We start from the raw sequence: 23,457 nt of genomic DNA on the forward strand, positions 1-23,457 counted from the left end.
ATAATATCTTTGCAAAAAAGTAAACAATAAATGCATGCAAAATTTTACACATGGGAATTAGAAAAGTAGATGCAACATCTAAAACGTATTTCAAAAACCTGTTACATTTTTTGAAGGAAAGATCAGCAACTGTTTTCTAAAGAGGGCCAGGGAATAAATATTTTTGCCTTTGTGGGCCAGATGGACTCTGTCATAACGACTCAACTACTCAGGACAACAGCCAGCCATAGACAATATATAAACGGGTGGGCAGGGCTGTGTTCCAATAAAACTTTATTTATAAAAACAGGCCAGCTGAATTTGGCCCCCAGACTGTAGTTCACCAACACCTGATACAGAGCAAAACACCATGAAATCAAATTTCAAAATCCCAGACAAAGTGAGTTTTAAATTAACCAGGTTTGTTTTAAACAGTAACAGTAAAGAATAAGAAAAGTCCAAATTAGCTGGAGAAGTGCAATGTTGCCTCATTAGGGAAAAGATGGAATCTACTAAACGAGACAGAAATGATGAGAAAAATAAGAAAATTGTTTTTTGTCTCTGGAAACAATTCTTATAAAGTCACAGGAAAAAACACTTACATTTAACTCTATTATCCACAGTAATGTTACAAATAAGAGGTCAAAGGTGACAAACAGACAGAAAGTCCTCCTGACATCAGATATGCCTTTCTTTTCTCTTCCTTCATAGGCCTCAATTCTGGCCATGAGTTGTGTAGGGTTGATGGTATGGACGTTGCGCAAAGAAGTGTGAGAGCTCTGGCTCCCTGTGAGAGCATTCTCCATGTCTTGTGGCAGGGGGTTCATCCTGGAGGAGGATTAAAGGAGCCTTTTTCCAACTTCACCATCCCTTGAGAGAAGAGATCTTGGGGGAATAAAAAGAGAGACACCATGTTAAATCAGAGCTCACCTACTACCACCAAGATACCCCCACCACCATGCAACTATACCTCTAACTGAGCATCAGTGTGTCTTAAATGAAGACATAAAGAGAAAGTGAAATGAGAAGCAATTTTTGATGTTACTGATCAACACTACAAAATAGCTGTTTTGGAAAAGAATGGTAATAAGGAAGAATGCAAATTTGCAGTAGTAAACGGTGAAGACAAGATGGTAACCACAACAAAAAGTGCGCCTGATAACCTGGAGCAAGCGTCTCAGTGAACAAGCCAAGCCAGTTCCCTTGCTGTGCCAGGGAGAAAACCTCTGCAATTCTGTAAGTGTCATTATCAATGGACTAGGAAAACATTACTGAACAGTTGCCCAGAAAGCATGTAACCAGAACATGTCGACTAGCTATAAAAAACTTGCTTCCTAAAGAGGAATTTCTTTCCACCAAAAGTATCTAATAAACTGAATTTAGCATTTACCCATCACCTCTTAATTAAAAAGCATGTTTCTGGGCCTCTTCTTGGGAAAAAAGCACACGCCCAAAAGTTCAGCTTTATGCAAACAACCCACTGATAATTATAGAAGTTACAGCCCTACATGGAGATGTAAATCCCACCGCCACCCTGCCCAAGGCTAGGATGTGCTTCTATAATAAAAGTAAAAGATTAGTAATCTAAATGATCTGATCTCAGGGACGAGGCCAAGTCATTAAATAGAAAGTATGGTGGATGATGTTATTGTTTGTCAAATAGTCCAGTTTCCTTTCCTACAGTACCTCTCTCTATGGGAGGATTATATACCCCTGGCTCTACTGAATTCATGCGCCTTTCTTTGGCCAACATAACGTGGGCAGAAGTTTGTGTGTCAGTTGTGTCCAGATCTTAAGAGCCAGTGCCTGGTTCACCATGCTCTTCTTTCTTTCTGTCACAATGACTGGCAGTGTCCAGATAAAGAAGAGCATTTTCAAGGTGGATAAAATAGAATTTCAAAACATTGCTAGAATTTCCCTAAAGTAATATGGTTCCATGTGGTCCTATTCACGGTCCAGAACTGTCTCTTTACATTTGACTCTCACTTCTTTCTCTTCCCACACTCAGGAAGAAAAGTCCTTTCCACATTTTCAAACAACGTGGTGATGAAATGACGTGATGTTTTCAGAAGCAATTTGGTTATAAGAACTAAGATACTTTAAAATATTTGTACTTCTTGATCTAGTAACTCTACTTCTGAAAATCTAAAGGAAATTAATTGTAGAGCTTCAAGGCAAAAATTGATCCATGTCATTAGAGGTCAGGGTAGTGATTACCTTCCAGGAGGAGGGAGAGAACAGCTTGGGCAAGTTCTGTTCTTGGCCTGAGTAGTGGTAACATGACTATACTTAACTTAGCGATAATTTATTGACACAGGTAGTAGTTTCAGTGGTGGATTGCCTTGTGAAAAACTGAAAATGTTGTACACTTATGTTCATGTATGCACACATGAACTGTGTATGTGTTACCTTTAATAAAAATCTCTATTAAAAAAGACTTTATTATAATATATCTATGATAACCCCAATTAGAAAACAACCTAAATATCTAACAATAGGGGAATAATTAGATACATCCTGGTATAGTCACAGTACAGTCATTAAAACAAATGCTTATGAAGCATTTATAATAACTTGGAAAAATGCTTGTGGTATAATAACTAGATTAAAACAGGAACAGTATATGGAATATACACGCATTATGTTCACAGTTCTGTAAAATAAATCAAAACCAAATTTTTCAAAGAATGTACTTATGAAATATATCAAATACTAATATTGCTTATCTCTGGGTGATGAGCTTATATTTTTCCCCTCTTTTTACCTTTTGCATATTTTTCAAATTTCTTATTTTGCACACATATTTACAATGGGAGGGTTTAAATTCAAATGCAACTTTGTTAGGGTCCTGGACAGATGTCCCAGGCCTTTATGAGGCTCTTCCCTTTTTCAGCTGATCTGGGCAACATTAGGTAACATCTCAATCACTCAATTTGCTTTCGCAGAGTCATCAATCAGCAAAAAAAGCATTTTGAAAAGCTACAATAGGAGTCCACTTCCATGCTTTGTAAAAGAAAATATAAAGTTACAAAACTTGAAAGTATTTCTATATGATTTCTGTCTCAATGAGATCAATACCATCGTAGTGGAAGGAATACCAATGGCATATTCCCCAGGACAGTCACTCGTAAAGCTTGCAAAGTACTAAATTTATCTGCCAGACTTCTAAGTAGAACTCATTCTGGAACAATAAGTAAAAATGAACGTAAATAATATGTTTTCTGTGATGAAACACACATTTTGAAGTTCAAAAAGATAGCTGAGATGTTCTCTAAAACTGAACCTGGATGAATACAAACAAATTTCTGCAACAACACAGTCTACACAAAGAAAAAGCAATCTAGATAATTTTTAAGTCAGTCTAATAATCTATTAGCAACTATATTTAAAAATTAATTGAAATTCTTAAATCCATTAAACTGTACAGACAATTCAGCAAATTTACAATTTAAACTGAAGGCTGTTTTTAGGAAGAAATCATTTCCAAGGTAATTTGATCATTTTCTTAGTCTCATTTGCTCCTCCTCCCTGAACCCACTCCTCATAAATAAAAAAGGATGACAAAGCAAAATACCAACCCCACAAATCCGAGGCTAGTTCAAAATAAAAACTGGCATCATAAAATGAGATATACACCTGCCTTGGGAAATGAGAATCATTACATTATTTTTCTGATGTGTGCATATAACTGCTAATTAGCTAGAATTTACGGATACTTGCAATAGCTTCAATAATCAAGTTACCCAAAGCACAGATTGCTCTGAGCGGCCTGACTCTAATCAGATTGATCTCTCTCTGGGACAGAGGGAAATCTTAAAAAGGAGAGACAGCTTCCTTTTCATGTGTAAAGAGAAGGATACTTCCTAAAGCTCCCTTCTACTCTACAATTACAGGACTTCATCCTAACCATGTCCCTCAGAAAGACTCAGTTCAAGCGTCAATTTCTTCAGGAAGACTTCCCTGAAATGCTCCCCACATTCCAATCTCCAGGCAGGGTCAAGTGCATCTCCTCCAAGCTCCCTGGGGACTGTGGATATGCCACTCGTGCTACTGCTTACCACACTGCACCTTAATTATCCACTTACTTGCCTGTCTCTCCTGCTAGCTGGTGTTCCTTGAAGGCCCTGAATTTGATTTACACACCCCTGTGTCCCCAGAGACTACCACAGTGCACGACACATAGCTGGAACAAAACAAATATCGATTGAATATATTCTATCCAGCATCTAGCAGAGACAAGCACAGAGCAGGCTCTCAAAATTCTCTGCTGAACTGAGGAGACCACAACTGTTCATTTCTGAGGAAGGGCTTGGATATTTTCTCAGATATAATTTCAGCAGTATTAAATATTCAGTTCTTGGTACTGAGATCCTCTCTGGGCTTGGCTTAAGGAAAGCAACGCCTCTTTAAAGAGGGTGTTAAGTATTGATTAGCTGTATACACAGGAACCTAAATCTACAATTCAGGGTTTATTCCAACCACAGAAGCAGCGTGGGTGGGGAGGAGTAGGGTGGAGAATTATAAAATAAAGAAAAACATTCCCTTATCTTTTTCCAGGATTTGTGTAAGGAGATAAGAATCTCCTTTTGTTGTTTTGGTTTTTGTAAGTGAGATTCATGTCTTAATTGTTTTATCTAGATGGATAACTATCCTTCTCTGTACTATAATATTAGCCAGCCATTTCTACTTTTATGCTGCATTAGCAAACTACCCCAAAACTCAATGGTTTAAAACAACCTACATTTATTCTCAAGCTCACAGGTATGCAGGTTGCCTCAAGTTCAGCTGATCTAGTCTAGGCTCAGCTGGGCAACTGTGCTTCAGGCTGTGGGTAGCAGAGCTTGGCTTCAAACTGTGTGTTGGGTCTAGGTCTGCTCTCTCTGCCTGTCTTCCTCCTTAGACCAGGGCTACCTGGGACATGTTCTTTTCATGGCAAATGGCACGAGTACATCAGACAAGCTAGATATGTAAACACATTTAAAATATCTCTATGCATCATGTCTGCTCACATTTATTGGCCAGTATCTCAAGGCCAAGTTCAAATGCAATGGAGCTGGGATGTACATTCCACCCAAAGAGGAGGATGAGGTGAGTATTTGCCAATTAATATTCCAAGCTAGCACAGCTATCAAAGTTCTAAACCAGGGGTCAACAAACTATAGCCTGCAGGTCAAATATGACCTACTGCCTATTTTTGAACGTAAAGTTTTATTAGAATACCACCACACCCACTCTTATTGTCTACGGATGCTCCCACACTAAGATGGCAGATGTGAATAGTTGCGATGGAGACCATGTGGTTTGTAAAGCCTAAAATATTTACTTTACTATTTACATTTGCCTAGAAAGAAGGACTACTGCTTTCGTCAGCTTCTCAAAGGGTACCTGGGCGAGATTTAGTTATTTAGATTAGCAAAAAAGAATAGGATAATTGACTAATATTAATTTTTCCAATGTATGCTCTCATTCTGTGATTAGCAAAAACTTGTGATTCATTCTTATTTTTCCACAGGTTGCTCTAGTGACACACCACAGCTTAGGCACAGTTGATCTCGTCTTGTTAGCTTACCCGAGGGACACTTCAGTAGTGCTAAGAGCAGGAACACACTCCTCTTTGCCTTATTCTCTTTCCTTAATTCCACACTACTAGAATTGGAGAAAAATTTTACCCGACCTATACTGCTTCCTAAATGATAATATCTTTCCCACATTGAAAAAACAAAAACGACGACAACAAAAAAAATATATAACAAAACAAAAAACTGAGATCTTTCTGCTTCCAAAAAGAATGCTTACACCTTTGGGATTCTTCTACTGCATTGGTTCCCATGTTGGGTGCAAAGCTGAGCCAAAACTTCAGCTCCATCCGCTTCAGCACAGAATTGATACTACCCAAATGATAAAGAACAGCGGCTTTGGAGCAGTAGCTGCTACTGCTAGAGTTTACAGAAGTCCCACAATTTCTTATACCTTCCCAGGAGGAGTAGAGAGGGCCTCTGGGCATCTACTGGTGGCAGCCAAACCAAGTCTCTCAACCCAACCACCCAACCTTCTCCTCTCAACTACTTTTGGCAACAGCCAGGACACTATATGTTCTCCTCCAAGAAAGAGTATCAGAATGACAGATACTAAAAATATTTAATTCAGACAGACCTTATTCATCATCTTATCCAAAGGCCTAGGGAGCAGGTTTGGCTTACAGAATGTTTTGCTTGCTCTTGTACAGTGTTTCCAAAGATTTTGAACTATTACTAAGATTTTAAATACTGAATGTTCATATTAAAATCCAGATTTCCAGCTTCTCTTGAGAAGTTACAAGATACAGAACTGCCAGGCCTTCATTCTCTTACCATGATAGTAATATAGCCAAGAAGCTGCTGACCTCTCTAGTGGGGGCATGCACACAGCACTTGGCCTGTCTTGACCTAGCCTGGAGGCATCTGAGTTTGCCACTCTGATCTATTCTAATTCCCTTGTTTTACAGACAAAGAATCTGAGGCCTGCGTGGATTATAAGGATGCATTCATCTAAGAGATATTTCAAGATATATCTTAGAATTAAAACTCAAGTCTTCCACTTCTTTCCTCTCCATCACTCTGCCTCACCTCAGATTCCTAGAAGGAAATAGGAGGGACATTACAAAGTGTTCAAATGGCCCCTGAAGTGTAGTCATTAGATTTGAGAGTCCCTAAAGACACAGGCTGCCTCAGGTGTAGCCACTCTATCCTAGGACTGGGTTTCTCTGGGGGCAGGGAGCAGCCTGAGCTGGCTACCCTCTTGCAAGGCCTGCCACATTATGACACCCAGTTTATGATGGTAAAAGCCCTGTTTAGAGCTCCCAGTTTTCAAAATGAAACAGCTAGAAGTGGAGAATGGGAATAGTGAGGGAATAACCTAACATTTATAAACATGCCAGTATGAGAAAGAGGCATGATAACTAAAAAATACAGATGCTTTAAATATAAACATGCATAGAGAAGAGAGGAATGTGGGAAGGAAGCTAATCCAGAGTATTAAAAAATGTAGTAAGGCAATCTTCATGTTCTAAGGGTACCAGTATGAGGTAAGGAAAATTCTGCAATGTCTAAGAAGAACTGGAAATTCTACATGTCAAATTCAACCAATTATTCAAACTTTCACAAAATAAAAATTTCTAATTAATGTTTGCTTAAATGAAGCCACTTATATTTGTGTAAATGAAGCTGCTTATATTTTTAAAACATCCCAAAGTTGGTTTGTAGATAAGATGTTCTAAACCAAGAAAATGTCCTGTACTTCTTCATGGTACTGATGCTATGGGGATGTCAATTTTACCCTGGAAAATACAGGCCTGGTAGGACTCTAAAGAAAGTGGCTTTAGAAAGACTGGCAGTGGGCAAGGTTAGGGAGTCGACGCATTTGTGCAATACTCCAGCTTCTTGGGCCGGAGAACTATCACGATGAAGCACTACAAGTAGTTTAACAAAATCAAGATCAAACAAACCTTTCTTTGACAAACTGCCCACTACCATTATGTTCACGCTTCAAAACAGCCTTGGCTTACTTTATGCTGTATATGCTCCAAGTTTACAACGTCTAGAGAAACATTTCTAAAATCTAGACTATTGGGTTGAATTTTAAAACACCTACACATCACATCCAAATTAGTCGCTGAAGCAATAAAAAAATACTAGATAGAGAAATCAGGGGAAAAATCAATTATTTCAAAGTAGAAAGTGAAAAATTCTATAAAGCATTTAAAATCACCCAACCAATTGTTTGGTACTACTTCAAATAAAAAATCTTTCCTGAGTTGAGGAGTCAGATTTTGCCAGCAGGTCCCTACTAATTTCCTAACTGAAAATGAGTGAAATGTTTAAAAAAAGAAAAAGAAAAAAAGATCTACACGCATTTATGAAACTCTGCAAGGCTTGTTATAGATTTGCCCATATCATCAGGGCTACAATGGAAGAGAGAAGGGGAGAATTTTGAAACAATTAAAATAATACTGCCCTCTGAAAGTTATACTACAAAATCAACACATAATGAATCAGAGTAGATGTGCTCTGCCCTTAAAGAAACAAAACAGCTCACAGGCCAAGATATGAGAACAAGTTGACAGGACATATGTTCAGACCTAAAGAGGGGAGGAGGGAATGTGCCCATCAGAAGGTGGGTGGGTCAGGGCGGAAAACACAGAAAAGGAGCGTCACAAGCAAATGGTAGCTGTGCCCAGCCTGGCGCTCTTCAAGTCAGGGCCCCTTGTCTGTTGGATTTTAAGTATCTCCAGTCCAGTGGACAGATTATTCCTATGATTAATATGATGGCATCAGGGAATCATCAGTGCCTTTTGTCACTGAACAATTTAAAGATTCCCTGCATGCCTCTCACAATCTTTTATATTCTGTGTTTCTTATTAAAATGTGATCTTCCACGGAGGGAAACAATAGACCGGTTAGCTTGAAATAAACCTTCAGTCTACATAGCTGTTTTGGTGTTCACTGCAGATTGTGAGGCGTGATTCTACCCACATGAGGAAGAGCCACTCTCCACTGGGCTCTGTAAACAGAAGCTGATAAATCAGGTTTGTCAGTCAACAAGAAAGAGGGCTGGACTCAAACCTTAATAAAGTCACCAAGGTGATGCCAATGAGAAGCTTTGGGGAGGGAGACGGTTAGATGTCTCCCAATGACCCTCAATGGCATTACTGGGTACAAAATTGCTCTTTGGGAACTTCCAGAGATACCATAATTCAGAGACCATGTCAGTGATGGTTAGCCACCACAAAATATCAGCATATTCGGTATATAGTATGCAAGTGGTAACATTCTGAAAGAGAATTACAGAAAGGTTGTGTCATCACTCCAGTATTCATCTCTTTATAAACTTCCATGTAATTATCAATAATTTTCCTTGAGTAGAATTATTAAGTAGACCACGGTAATCAAGCTCAAACCAAAGCTATAATAACTGAACTTAGTGACTATGCAATGGTAATACAACATTTGCTTATTTTAAATCTCACTTGTAAGTATTTGGGTATGATTAATAATTCATACCCAATAAAAAGCAAGGGAGGGTCCATATCAGCTAAAATATTTTTAATAAGTACACAAAAACTTCAAAAATTCAAGATGTATACTTAAGCTCTGAAGATTCTGACACATATCCTCTTAACTAAGCAGGTATAGCTAATATTTGGATTTCTGAAAATTGAGAAGGGCAATGCATTTGAAATCAGGTTTAAGATTTACCACTCTGTATCAAGGTACAGAAGCCTTACCAGAAACACAAAATGCATCCTTAAAATCTAAGAAAATGCAAAAGCTAAATAAATGATAGATTATAATCATAATGGGAGGTTTTGACAGTTTACTGTTTTACCTATCTGGTATTTTAAAGACATAAATATGGATATAGATTATTTGAATACTATAAGTTTTTTAATGATTATTTTTTTAACCCTATAATCAGAGACCATGTTATTTTGAGACTATGATATGCCATGTTTACCAAATTGATCATAAAATTAGACTACTAAAAAATATATAATTCAATAATCTTGCAATTAGAAACTGCATATAGAACAAACAATGCATACAACAGAAATTCATAACATAGTATTTTCTAAAATAATTACTGACATAAAAGTATTTAAAAATTAAAACAAACTAGAAAATAATGACAAGGAAAACAGTGGAAAGCTGTCAAAGTTGAGCTTATTACCAAACTCACTTCCTTAAAGTGCTTTAATTGCTTTTTCAATAAAGAATAAAATTAAAGAATTAGGCATTTAAATAATAAAGTTACAAAAACTGTAACTATCCCATGAGGAAAAATAGAAAAAAGAAAACCAATGAGTACAATTAATAAATAAATCCAAAAGAAAATTATGATAATTGTCCAAGCTGGGGGATGGATACAATGTGATTCATTATATTAAACTCTCTACTTTTGTACATGGATGAACATTTCCACAAACAAATTTAAAATATCTAAGTAAATCCAAAAATTTGTCTTTTAAAAGGGCAAATAGGTAAACCTAGATTGGGGAGGGGGAGATTAAGAAAGGAATACAAGTACCATTATAGGAGAGATTATTTGATACTTTACACTAACTACATTTGAAAATCATAAGGAAAGTGAATACTTTGGAAATACATATATCACATCAAGAAGACACAGATGGCCTGAATAGAATAAACCATCCCCAAAAGAAAAGTAAAAAAGCTGACAAAGAGTTACCTAGCAAAGGAACTAGCTAGGTATTGCACAATTTGAAATTAAAGACAAATAAAATCCTATAAACTGTTCCAGAAATTAAAAGAAAGGAAAGCTATCCTATCATTAAATAAAGTTAGCATAATACTGACATTATCTGACCAAGAACACACAACACAAGAACAAAAGAACACAACACAACAAAAGTATAAACTAATTCCACCTATTAAAATATTACTATATACCACTGTATATCTTATATTAACCTAACAAAATCAACGGCTTCCTTACACTGAGACTGAGTCAGGCACAGTGTTGAGTACTTAACACATGTCATTTAAGCCTCACAACAGCTCCCACAAGTAGGACTCACATATTAGAATGCACTCCTGAAACATCACATAAATAGGTCAAAACTCACATAAATAAAAAACTAAACCTAATAGGAAAGCAGATATTTCTGTTTACCCATTAAAATGTTTCACTGCACTTAAAAAGCATGAATGAACACAACTTACAATTCATTTGGGCCAAAAAGCTTTGAAATTATGTACATTTTGACTGGTTTTGAATTTGGAGAGACTAGCATAATTTCAAACTTGGTGGGACTCTTCATTTCCACATAGACATCCACTGTCTTCCACTTTCCTTAAAATGTGGCTCTCTCAGGTCTCTTATACTCCAGGTTTTGAAAGAAACATAGGGAAATACATCAGTGATATAAGAAAAACACCCGTGTAAGCTGAAAGGAAATTGGCAACTGGCAATCAGCATCAGGAGACCAGGAACAACAGGCAAACAAGAGAGGCAAGCGTGCCAGATCTTCAGGGGCCATACATGTGCACACAGAGGGCACACTGCTGATTTATCAGTAGAAGCCAGAAATTTGAACTATAGTAGGAAATTTCCCAAATGTTAAGAATTAGTTCAATTAAAAAAATAAAAGCACTGATGGTCAAGAAAAACTCATTACCTATAAGCCACCACCTGGCCTGTACTTTCCTAAGCTTTTCTGCAAAGAAAAACTTGAGTAAACAAAAAAATATCTACAGATGATAAAGATGCCATCAAAATTCAGTTGCAAAAGAATAAAACTATTAACTAGTCATTCTAGTACATGGAGAAAGAAAGATACACATCAAAATATACTGAAGATTATATTATAAAGTTAATAAAATCATTTGCATAGTTTATGTAGTAAAAGAAATTGTAGGTAAATAACGCATGATTTTAGGATGAGGAAGTTCTTTCTAAGAAAATCTACAAAGGGAAACAGATCTGAATACATAAAAATCAAGTTTCTCTATCTCAAAAACATCAGAAGAAAACTTAAAAGTGATGAAAAATTATGAAAACCTTAAAACTCAATTAGAAAAACGGGCAAAGAAAGTCAAGGCACACAAGAAAAATAAATTTATTGATAAACTAATAAAAATAATTCTCATCCAATAGGTGTCAAGTTTTTAGAGCAGCAAATTAAATTTATGAGATCATTTATTGAATAGTTTCCTGGGACCTTCAGGTAGAGCTCAAATGCCTTAATCTTTCCTAACCTTACACAAGGCCTACTTTTGCCTACTTCAGAACCACTTCACCATGTTAAAAATCACAAGCAGTTCCCCCAAAGGAATCACATTCTCACCAACCTCTGCTTGCATTTTTCTCTCTACCTGGAGTGCTACTCTCCTTATCTCTATGGCTCTTACCCATTCCATAAGTCTTAACTCAAAAGTCACTTTCCCAGGGAAGCTTTTGCTTCCTCCCACTCTCCCACACCTCTCTGCCCCTATCAGAGAATAGTATATACAGACGTCTGTACTGACCTCTATCATGCTGCATCAAGATTATTTTCACTCTACATTTTTTTAAAAAAACAGCTTACTCAGGATGTTGTGATTCACCTATTTACCAGTCCCTTCATCTGGGCAGTGGGAGTAAGAAGAAATGTGAAAGAGGGAGAGAAGGGGAAGGAGAGAGGGAGAGGGAGAGGGGGAGGGAGGGAGGGAGGGAAGGTGTGGGGGGAGAGAGTGGGGAGAGGGAAAGACAGGGAGAGGGAGAGAGGGAGGGGGAGAGAGACAGACAGAAACAGAGAGGCATTTAAAATAGCATCAAAAACATAAAACACTAAGGAATAACTTAAAATATATGCAAGGTCCCGACACTGAAAATTACAAATCACTGCTGAGAGAAATCAAAGATGAAAATAAATGGAGAGGTATACCATGTTTATGGATTAGAAGAATTCATATCGTTGAGATCTCAATTCTCCCCAAACTGATCTACCGATTCAACTCAATCCCAATCATAATCCCATCAAGCTTTTTTGTAGAAATTGACAAGCAATTCTAAAATATATATAGAAATGCAAAGAAATAAGAACATTCGAAGCAATCTTGAAAAAGAAGAACAAAATTGGAACACTCACACTACGTAACCTAAAGACATTCTTCCGTAATGAAAACTGTCGTACTAGCCTAAGGATCAACAACTAGATCAATGGAACATAACGGAGAGCCTAGAAATAGACCTGCACTTATATGATCCTTTTACTTTTGACAAAAATTTGTCAAAGCAATCCAATGGGAAAAGAAAGTTTGTTTTCAACAAATGAGACTGGAACAAGCAGATATCAAAACTGAAAAAAAATGAACCTTAAACCCTAATTCACACCATACAAAAAATAATTCAAAATGGATCACAGACTTAAATATAACAACTAAAAATATAAATCTGTTATTAGAATGTGCAGGAGAATATTTTTACAACCTTTTTGTAGGCCAAGATTTCTCAAAGAAGAACACAAAAAGCCATAATCGTTAAAAAAAAATTGTGTAGGCTGTCTTGAGGGATTTCCACTGGCCAGTCTGGGACAACTTGAACATAAAAAGAATAATGACAGTAATGCTGGAATTTATGTTAGAAAAATGAAGAATGGAGTCCATAGTAATATTGTAAAAAAGAGAGATGATGTAGAAGTTCTCCTTTATTAAAAAAAAAAAAAAAAAGGTCAGGTAAAAAATGTAGAAAAATAATAATAAAATTAGAAAAATCAACAGTTTGTAACCCCTAGTTGGAGTAATTGACTCAGGCAAGGATCTTTAATGTATACTAAAAATCATTAAAAGGTTTATGGGGAATAGGACATTCATAGGCTCAAAGTATTATCCCTCAGATTATTTAATAATTTCATTGGGAATGATATACCTTTATAGTGGAGAGATCTGGCAGTAACCACCTGCATTAAGTAACCAAAGAGCATCACCAATATGGCAACAAGCTGACATTATGTGCCCTCAGACGCAATGTAATAAGAAGTACATAACATCAAATACGACATCCCCAAGCCAAAAATGTTTAACTTGAATTTAGTCATAAAGAAACAATCAGACAAACACAGTATATGGCACACTCCACAAGACAGCTATTGTGGAGTCTTTAGAGAAGTCAATGTGGTGAAAAACAAAACAAGAACAAAAAGAAGGAAAAGTGGTGTGGATACTCTTCAAAATTAAAAAAGTGTAGACTGAATCTTCAACTAAAAAAAAAAAGAAAAAAGAAAAAGCCACAAAATATCATTTGGGGGACTGATTATAGTTAGTACTCCGGTTATGTAGGAGAATGTCCTTATTCTTAGGAGATGCATGCTGAAGTACTGAGTGGTAAGCGTCATGATGTACACAACTTAACTTATTGAATAGTTCAGAAAAACATAAGGACATAAGGATGTTCTGGGACGGAGTTGCTCTATCTATCTATCTATCCATCCATCCATCTATCCAGTACATATAAACATATATACAATATAAATATATTTAAACATAATATATAGTATACATACAGATATGTAGTGTATATATATATATATTAAAGACAGTCAAGGCAAATTTTCATTGCAAAAAATCATTAAATTAACTCTGCTGTATGTATGAGCTACCTCTAAGAGCCAAGAGTGAGGAACCAAATCATCCTAGAAAACTCTTAAATCAACCTATAAAACAGAATGCATATGGATTTTGTACACACTCATCTGTATAATAATTCTTATGTACGTGACAGTTTGAGATACGGTGATCAACTGAAAGGAAAATCTACATAAGATTTCTGGGCATCCAAATCATTCTGCCCTTAATATAACTATCAAATTACCTAGACACAAATGGAGACTGGATGAAGACTTCTAAAGTGCTTGTGAGTGTGGACAGGAGTCATTCTGTCTGAATTTTGAGCCAATGTCAAAGACCTAATAATAGTGTTGTTGTTGTCATAAGGCATAAATGAAACAGTGGAGTGCACATCATGCAGCGGTTTGGGGTCTAAAGCTTGCTCGGATCTTTAGTGAAAATGTGCATAAGATATCACTTTACTGTAAGCGCTTAAGAGCAAATTTGTCCTTCATCTCTTTCACACATTAGTACTCAAACTCATTCCAGACACTTGAAGAAAGAGATTTTTTACAAACGAGAGATTTTTCACCTATCAAGGCTCAGGCACACTATATGTTGTTTTATTCATGCAGCCGACTTACTACACTGGTGCCTACATTACAACTGCACTTCCTTCTGTTCTTTCTCTTATTTTCCTTTAAGAATTTAGAAAGTACAACTCCATAGTAACATCAAAAATTTTGTTTCCATGGTTTTATTCTGAATATATATTTTCTAGGTCTCATATTTTCTAGTGTCGTTTACATTCGTTTGGCATGTAATGAAAGCTTTTATTCCATCCTGATAAATCTGCTCACTCTTCACTGCTATGCATTCTGCCCCCTTCCCCTCACACACCTTCAAGACTCTCTATTAAAGCTCTATGTCATTGCTTGCAGTCTTGTCTCATTCAATAATTTCTGTTAATATCAACGGATGAAAGTAATTGTGTGCACACAAACAGAATTTAACCTTTCGAAAATCTGCTTCAAGACTCAGATTTATTTAGAAATTGACATCAACATCTTGGAAAAATTAAAGCAGAAGAAAATATATTATGGTGTTTTTAAGTCACTCATCTAGTAGACACTAATTTATCTCCCAAGCCCAAACCTGTGCTTACAGCAATTTAATTTCTAAGTGACCTATTTCTATAGCAATATTAAAAATATTGGCGAAATTTTAACATATAACATGGAGAGAAATACTAAGATTAAAGATGGCTGGGTGAATGCATATCAGTGTTTTCATAAGTTATGAGGCAAATCTAAAACATATACTAAGAAACTGAATCTGGATGTATACTATAAGATTTAAGAATTATACCTGATAATTTTTGAAAATTCAAAGTTTGCCAAGAATACACCACATCTAGTTCATTTACTCCACAAATAAGTTTTCAGCACCAAAAATGTGGTCAGGTCCTCCTCTGAGCGGTGGGGATGTGGCAAAGAACAAAATCGAAAAAATTTCCTACTCTCACAAAGCTTACCTTTTAGAGTAAGGGGACAGAGAATAAACAAAGAAGCACTGTAATTTTAAACTGAGTGCTCAGGAAGACTTCACTGTGATCATTACAGGTGAAGTAGAGGTGGAGCAAAGCCTAGCAGAAGGTAAGGGAGGGATGCCATGTAGATTTCCAGAGGAAGAGCACTGCAGGTAGAAGAAGAGTGAGGATCAAGCCTGGAGGAGGGTGGAGCTGGCCAGGCAGTTCCGCCAAGTCATCAGCTTTAGCTTTGCTGGAGCTGAGTGACAGAGTGGGAAAGCAGTAGGAGATGATAACAGAGAAGGTAACAAGGGACCAGGCCTGTGAGACCTTACAGGCCACTGTAAAGACTTTAACTCTGAATGAGATGGGAAGACACTGGAAGGTTTTCAGTAGAAGAGAAACATGATCCAGCTTAAGCTTTAAGAGGCTCTCTGGCTAAGAGAAGCACAGAAATGGGAGACCAGTTGGGGGACTATGGGAATAATTCAGGAGAGAGAGGATATATTCACTTATCAGACTAGGGTGGTGGTAGTGGAGGTGGTGAGAATTGGTTGGTTCCAAACACAAGCCAAAAGCATTTGGTGATGGATTGGGCCTGGGGTACAGGATAAAGAGAGGACTAAAGGAGAACTGTCTGATTTATAGCCTGAGGAAATGGAAGGATGGAGTTGCTATTTACTGAAATGGAGAGGATAGAGGAGAGGCAGCTTTGAGGGAGAACATCAGTTTGGACACATAAAGTATGAGATGCTTATTAATATCCACGTGGAGATAAAGTAAGCGGTTGGTTATGAGTCAGAAGTTGAGGGGAGAAGTCTGAGTTAGAAATAGAAATTTGGGAGTCAACGGTATACAGATGGAAGTCAAAGCCATGATATAACAGAAATTAGAACATTCTCTCTTCTCTCCATAAAAGATGAGAAAAAAAATAAAGTGCATTTATCTGTAGAACAGAAAATAATTATGAGATGGGCCCTACTTAAGCTCGCTAAGAGTTCCCATTTGATTAAATAATAAGCATTGAACACCTAGAAAATGTAAAGCCCCAAGAAGACATTTAAAAGGCTTCAAAAGGTAATGCAAAAGTTCCCCTGCTCTCAGCAGAACTTCCATCTAGTTGAGGAGGTATAGATACAATGGAATACATTGTACAAAATAATACAATGGAACAACTGAAGAAGGGGAAGAAATCAAGTGTATACTCTTGAAAATAGTCACGCCACTGGGATGTGGCTTTGCCCAGGAGAAGATGAGCCAGCTGGATAGAGGAAAGACATTTGACAATGTATATTTGATCTTCCATAGATCACAGGTTGGCAAAATGGCAGCATGCCACTGAGTGGCCAAAGTCATGTTGGGTGGTACATGTTTTTAGCTCCCCATCTGTGCAGGGGTCAACAACTTGGTGGCCAGTTTTGTCACCAGCACTGGCTGAGTCAGATGGCCAGCATGTTATAGCTGTATCTCATCACTGTCCAAAAAAGTCTCTCAAGATGGGCAATAGCAAACAAGAATATTCTTTTATTTGTCTCTCATCTTTTTCAGAAGACAAGGTGTTCTGAAATGGTGGCCCAGAATAACTGGATCAGGGTCTCTATAGCTATCTTCCTCCAGCTTCTACTGTCTCTCTCCAACCTCTGATTCTCCTCCTAGCAGATCTCTTCTGGTGCTCAAATTGATTTTACAGCTTTTTCCCCTTCTCAGCTTCAGCTCTAACTCCTACATGCAAATATTTTCTCCACAGTTCACCCAGAAACTCCTTTGTCTTTAATCTTCCAGTCACAAAGGCTACACACAACCCCATATTCCTTCATGAGTCATATAAAGTCATTTCCACAAGTGCGAAAGACTGCTGATTTCTTTGGTTGCTGGCCGCCCATCATTTTCCGGAAGTTTGTCTTGTTCCCACAAAACAAAATCTACTTTTGGCTTTCCTAAAAAAACCACAATAGATCAGTTATAAAATACCTGATGGTTATTATGGAGTTACCACTATTTTTCTCAATTTGACCTCATTAGTACTGTCAGTCATCAGCAGATAGTAATTCAGAGGAACGATGTTGCTCCTTAGTTCACATATTCTCATGAATATTTAAAGCTTCCTCCTAGAGATGTGTTGTCAGCTTTAGCAATGATGGAGTCAACAGTCATATTACCATCTACACAGATGAAGGTCCTTCAATTGAGGAACTTGAAGGATTTTCCAATGCATGTGAGGACATCTCTGCACCATGTGATGCCATTTCTTCAGTGCTTACTGCAAGCAATTTTCAAACAAACGCTTTCAATTCTCAGGATGGAACTGACCATCTTATTGATCTAGATCTGAAAATCAATAATATCCCAAAGCAGTGAGCTCACTGCTTTCCTATGAATCATAAGAAGGTGGCTAAAAGTGTGCAGTTCTTTTAGTAAAGTGTTCATCACACATTCTTCATAGGCCTCCCCAGACCTCTCCCTAAACAGAAAAAACAGAAGCTAAATTCCAAATAGCCAGTTGATGAGTAGACAGCAAAGCCAAGGTGGCTCTTCAGAGATAAACTGCTTTTCATTCAACAACATAAAAGTCATTCTCTGGAAGCGGAGAGAGAAGGTTCCTGCAAGTGTCACTCTAGTTGACAGAGCCATTTTCTACTCACAGCTCCTGTGGTGGCTCTATAGCTGGCAGAAGTGGCACACTAACAGTATTGCTAGGGAAGAAGTAATATCAGTGGCCCCTGGAGTTATCCAAGGCCAACTTCCTATTTCACAAACTAGAGCAAGTCAATAAAAGGGAATGCCATTTACATCTTTGCCCAGGAGTACCTACAAACAGGCAGAAGTTACATACGTTATACGTTATCTCCTACAATTTGATACACAAGGACGGCACACAGTTCTAAAAAAACTGCTAATCCCTATCACAGATGAAGGTTTGAGGTTAAAGCTTGGTGTATGTGACAGACAGATAAGGAAAGTCAATCTCAAAATCCTGATGCCTTGATTTAAAAAACACCAGTACCCCTTTCTCTTTCTTCATCAGACTTCTCAGGCAGTCAAACAGGAAACTAGACCCTCAAGAGATCGGCATCAGATGACTTTGTCAACCTAGCTAGTGCTTCAGAAAACAGAATCACATAAAGCATGACCCCTAATTATAAGACTCAATGCAACTACAGGCTAATATATCCAGAAAATAGAGTATGGATTACAATCTAATAATGAAAACAGGCTCGGAGCACATGTTACAGAGGCAGGAGATACCACAAAAGTAGGAACTCTTTAAGCTCACAAGGTTCTCAACAAAGGTTTGAAACTAGCACCATTCTTGAAAAATCTGCTCTCAAATCACTGAACAAGAAATAAGCAGTTACAAAATCAAAAAAAATTATAAGAACTTAAAAATACTGATAAAGATGTAAAATATATACACTACCTGTAAATAATTCAAAAATGTTTAAGGGAAGAAAAATTAACCAATAATAATCAGTAGGATCTTGTTTACAGCTTTTATTATTAAGACGATGTGTTAAATTTGATTCTGTTGCTGGATCCATCTTCCAAACATTCCTAACTTGTGACCATGTCTTTCCTTCCAACACCTCTCATCAGTCTTTTCCATGGTTTTCCCAATCATCATTCATCCCCATTATTCCAATAATTCAGTCTACTCATCTCCCAAACATTCTCCATACGGGTATCATGCTAGTCTTTCTAAAAGTTGAATGAATCATTTCATTTCTCTACTCGAAACCCCATTTCCCTCACTCCCAGTGCCTTAGATGTACTAACCTATTTTTAGTTCCTTTGTACAAGAGGAGGTTTCACCATCCATGTCTTTGTCCTAACACTCCCTCCACTTGGAGTGTCTTTTCCTCCAACTAACAAACAATTAACAGCAGTAATAAGCCTATTCATTGTTCAAGGAGGCTCAAGTATCACTTCCTCAATGAAACTTTCTCTGATCCCATTGGTATAATACATATGCCATATATCCTTCTTTAACAGCACCTCTAATCTTTCAGATTTATTTCACATACTGTTTACATGTCTTGTTCTCAGTACTACACCAAAAGCTCCTGGAGGACACTTCTATATCCTTAGCACCCAGGGAAATGCCTAGCCACATGTTAGACATTCAATTTGTTTGTTAAATTCATGAATTACAAATATCATTGTATAAAAGTATGGAGTCAGGGTACTTGCTAACTAAACTTAGACAAGCATACATATACGCCGAGTTTCAATAGATTATATTAAATAAACCAAGAATATTTAATCTCTGATTACTATAATTGACAACAGAATTAATAAAAATGCCCCAACCTCCCCAAATTAATTTGGTCATCTCCTTTTCCAATATATTTTGAATGCTATTTAGTGAAGTCACTCTAACAATACACTACATAAACTGGTACAAATATATAGAAAAAAAAGAAAGAAATCCCTATACGAGTGGGAACCTATCCAGCCCAAAGGAATGAACAGATATGTATTAAGTATCCACCATATGTAAAACACTATGTTAGATGCTATGGGGAAAAAGTAAGAAGGGAAAGAAATGGTCCCTATCCTCAAGTAGAATACATTTTATAAAGGAGGTAAAATGGTTACATAAATGATGAGAAATCAAAACCTAAGATAATTAATACAAAGACGACTGAATTGTAGGTTCTTGTGGCCAGAAACAGCTTCATGAAAAAGCTGGCCTATGAGAAAATGTACGACTTTGAAAGAAATGAAAAGGTAACATACTGCAAGGAAAAGGTAGACTAGAGTAAACTGAAAACAGAGGAGGGGCAGGAGCATGTCCCAGAGCAGTGAGCCACCCACATTCCGGGAGAGGTCCCACGTGAGGCAGCCTCGGGAGGTGCAACTGGACAGAAGTGTGTGGACAGATTAAGAGGGCCACGCAAAGTCAGTGTGAGAGCTGTGAGCAGGCTTTTCACACCAAGAGCAGAAGCATGATGGCACACAGGCTCAGTTAAAGAAGCCAGAGTCCTGAGGACAAGGAAAATGCTCCAAAGGCCAGCAGAAGTCCACACGCTACTAAAAAGGAGGCAGAGAGCCTGGTCCTCACACAGAGTTAAACCCAGACTCAACTGGTTACTGGTTGTCAACAAAGTGAGGTACGGCTGTGGTCTGTTTCTCCAGGATACAGCCACTGAATTCCAGAATTTGTTTTCTCAACGTCCTATAAAATACGGATTTTCACACCTGAACAAGCAGAGGTCATGAAAGAAACAGCTATGAATGATGCTGCTGAAGGACGTAAAAGTACAGAACTTTCAAACTGAGTCTGCATTGAGCACCAGAGCATTAAAATTTCAAAGTGTGATGGGTGGCCAGCTTTAATTCTCACACTCTTTTGGCTTAAAAGAAAGCAAGACAACCACTTCTAGTCTAGAAGCCCTACTCCATTCATTTCATTTCCACAGCCTCCAAAAAAGGGAAACTTTTGTTCTCCACAAAGAATCTACCTTATTTCCCCCCATCAAATGAAGGTACACTTCTCTACAATGTCACATGGCTGCAAAGTGTACACAAAAAAAAAACACTGCAAACTGACAGCCCGGGAGCAAATCTTGCCCATAAACAGGTGATACTGTTTGCCTGTCTGCTGGCTTGCACCATGTTTTGTAAGCACTGAATTAACTGCCAATATTAAAAGACGAGAGTTTTTTTCACACAAATAAAATCCAGATTTCTAGCTTCTCTTGAAAAATACGCAATTCTGACAGTACTTCCCAGTTCACCCAGCCACCTCACTACTTACTACAGCCCTGCCTGGTCCCTGCTAGCATCTGTTCTGTCTCCTGGTTTCCATGGGTCTTTGGATCCCTGATAGTCGGTGCCGAGTCTGAGCTGGCTGTGTTGGGCTAGGGTTCACAAAGAGCACTGCCTGGTTTCACATCCAGTACCACTGCTGACCCCCTGGGTAACCTCAGGTTACCTAACCTCTCTAGGCCTCAGCTTCTCCTTCTGCACAATGAGGACAGTAACACAACTTACCTCACAGGGTCGTTATGAGGAATAAATTAGGGTTTATAAAGCAGTGGTTCGCAAGGTGTCAAGGCCTGAAGGGAAGGATTCTGGCCCCCACCCCCACTCCATCCAGGACACTTAGCAACGCTTGGAGACATTTTTGGTTGTCATGACTAGGGACGCTGCCACTGGCATCTAGTGAGTAGAGCCCGGGGATGCTACTAAACATGCAACAATGCACAGGACAGCCCCCACCATAAAGAATTATCTAGCTCAAAATGTCAACAGGGCTGAAGATGAGAAACCCTGATATTAAACATTGAGCAGGGCGCCTGACACAGAGGAAGCCCTCTGTAACTGTCAGTTATTATCAATAACAACAAAAGCAAGTCCTGGCTGGTGCTCCTTAGTTGGAGAAACTTCTAACAGCTCAAAAGCTCCTTGTGTTATCTTTGATAAATTTAACATAGCATATAAATAGGAAAAGGTACTTGAAATTCTCTGGTTCCACATCATTAATTCAGCAAGCAAGTGATTAATTCAAAGAGATAGTTATGAAAATATATTTTCCCGAAACAAAAGCAAACAAGAACATACTTTGGCAAGCAATAATGTACAATATTTGAAAAGTATACTGTCCTGGAAAATATGGGACGTGGAAAGCTGTGATTACCACAACTTAAAAGGTACTAGACCAAATTCCTCCAAACTCCAAGTTCAATATACTGAGGATGCCCACCAGTCCCAAGATATTTTTTGAAAAACTGTGACGAGAGGGGAAGTAGAAGAGAAGGGTTTTAACCTAAGAGCCTACCAAACACAATACCACCCCAATGCCTGCACAGGAAAATCCTGCAGATTTAAATCGCTCAGTCAGGGATCCTTGGTGAGAGGGCCTGCTCTGATCTTGAGTCACAACAAGAGGTATCTTCCAGATTCAGGTCAATTCACAAGCAAAGCAAGCGAAACAATCCAGAAAGGCCTGAGCTGTGCTGTCACATTCTTCAGAGGCTGCCAGGAGGTCTGATGCAGGACATCGGGACCAGTGGCGGCCTGCATAAACCGCTGCTGCTGTGAACCCGAGCACTGACTGGGCTTCCTGGCCCAGCACTGCAGTGGCCCCTGGCTAGTCCCTCTGGGCCTCAGTTTCCTCATTTTTAATATTAAAAAGTGCAGTCGCTGTTATTTTTTTCTGATACTATAAACACAGAGAACGCTGGTTTTTATGTGCCACAATGTGCCTTCAACATTTACAACCCAAAGATTTGAGTTCCTCTCAAGAGACCCCTTGCTAACTGTAGAAGTCAGACCCTTAACTGAAACAGGGAGGAGGTTCTGTTGAATCAAAGCCAAGAAAAGCATAATAGTGCTTCTCTCAAAGATGAGGTAATAAAAGCATAAACAAAACTAAAGGGCTCTACAATCTAGAAAAAACTTTGCATGGATAACATGAATTATTGTCTCTTTTAAGCTCAAGCTAACACATATCTGAACACCCATGTAGAAAACAGTGCATTACCAAAGATATAGATTGGTAAACTGCAGCAGAGAGCAAGACTCCAAAAGCACCGTCAAAGAGAAGGCTTCCATTAAAGAGACACAGGAATTACCTCGTTGAGAAAGCAGCATAGACGGATGCAGAGGGGCAGGTAGAACTTGGGCCGGATTTGTCCATCTAGTACGCACTCTAGGCTGTAGGCAGAGCACAAGCAGAGGCTCTGAAACTGGCAAGGCCAGGAATCCAGTTTGGGGCACTGGGTTCATGGCAGAAGGACGGCACTATAATTTGAGGCCAAATCACAACAGTCTGGATCTTGAGAACATGCATATCAGTTGCATAAACAATCTTAAAGGACAGAGATACTCAGTCAAAATATCCAGTAGATGGCTTAAAGAGCAAAA

General features: G+C 38.1%; 1 protein-coding gene across 2 annotated transcripts in view; it reads right to left on the reverse strand.

Annotated features, from left to right (window-relative positions):
• The window catches only part of STARD3NL (STARD3 N-terminal like), a 51,655-nt gene that overhangs the window by 24,725 nt on the left and 3,473 nt on the right, over nt 1-23,457 (reverse strand). For both annotated transcript variants that reach the window (XM_004439266.3, XM_087436576.1), the window contains one exon: nt 582-864. In XM_004439266.3, coding sequence (XP_004439323.1) covers nt 582-806 — 225 coding nt within the window. In that variant the 5' untranslated portion in view covers nt 807-864. The remainder of the gene's footprint in view (nt 1-581; nt 865-23,457) is intronic.

The sequence above is a fragment of the Ceratotherium simum genome, chromosome 1, assembly GCF_057802395.1.
Source record: "Ceratotherium simum simum isolate JZ-2026a chromosome 1, ASM5780239v1, whole genome shotgun sequence".
In the NCBI taxonomy this organism is placed as follows: Eukaryota; Metazoa; Chordata; class Mammalia; order Perissodactyla; family Rhinocerotidae; genus Ceratotherium; species Ceratotherium simum.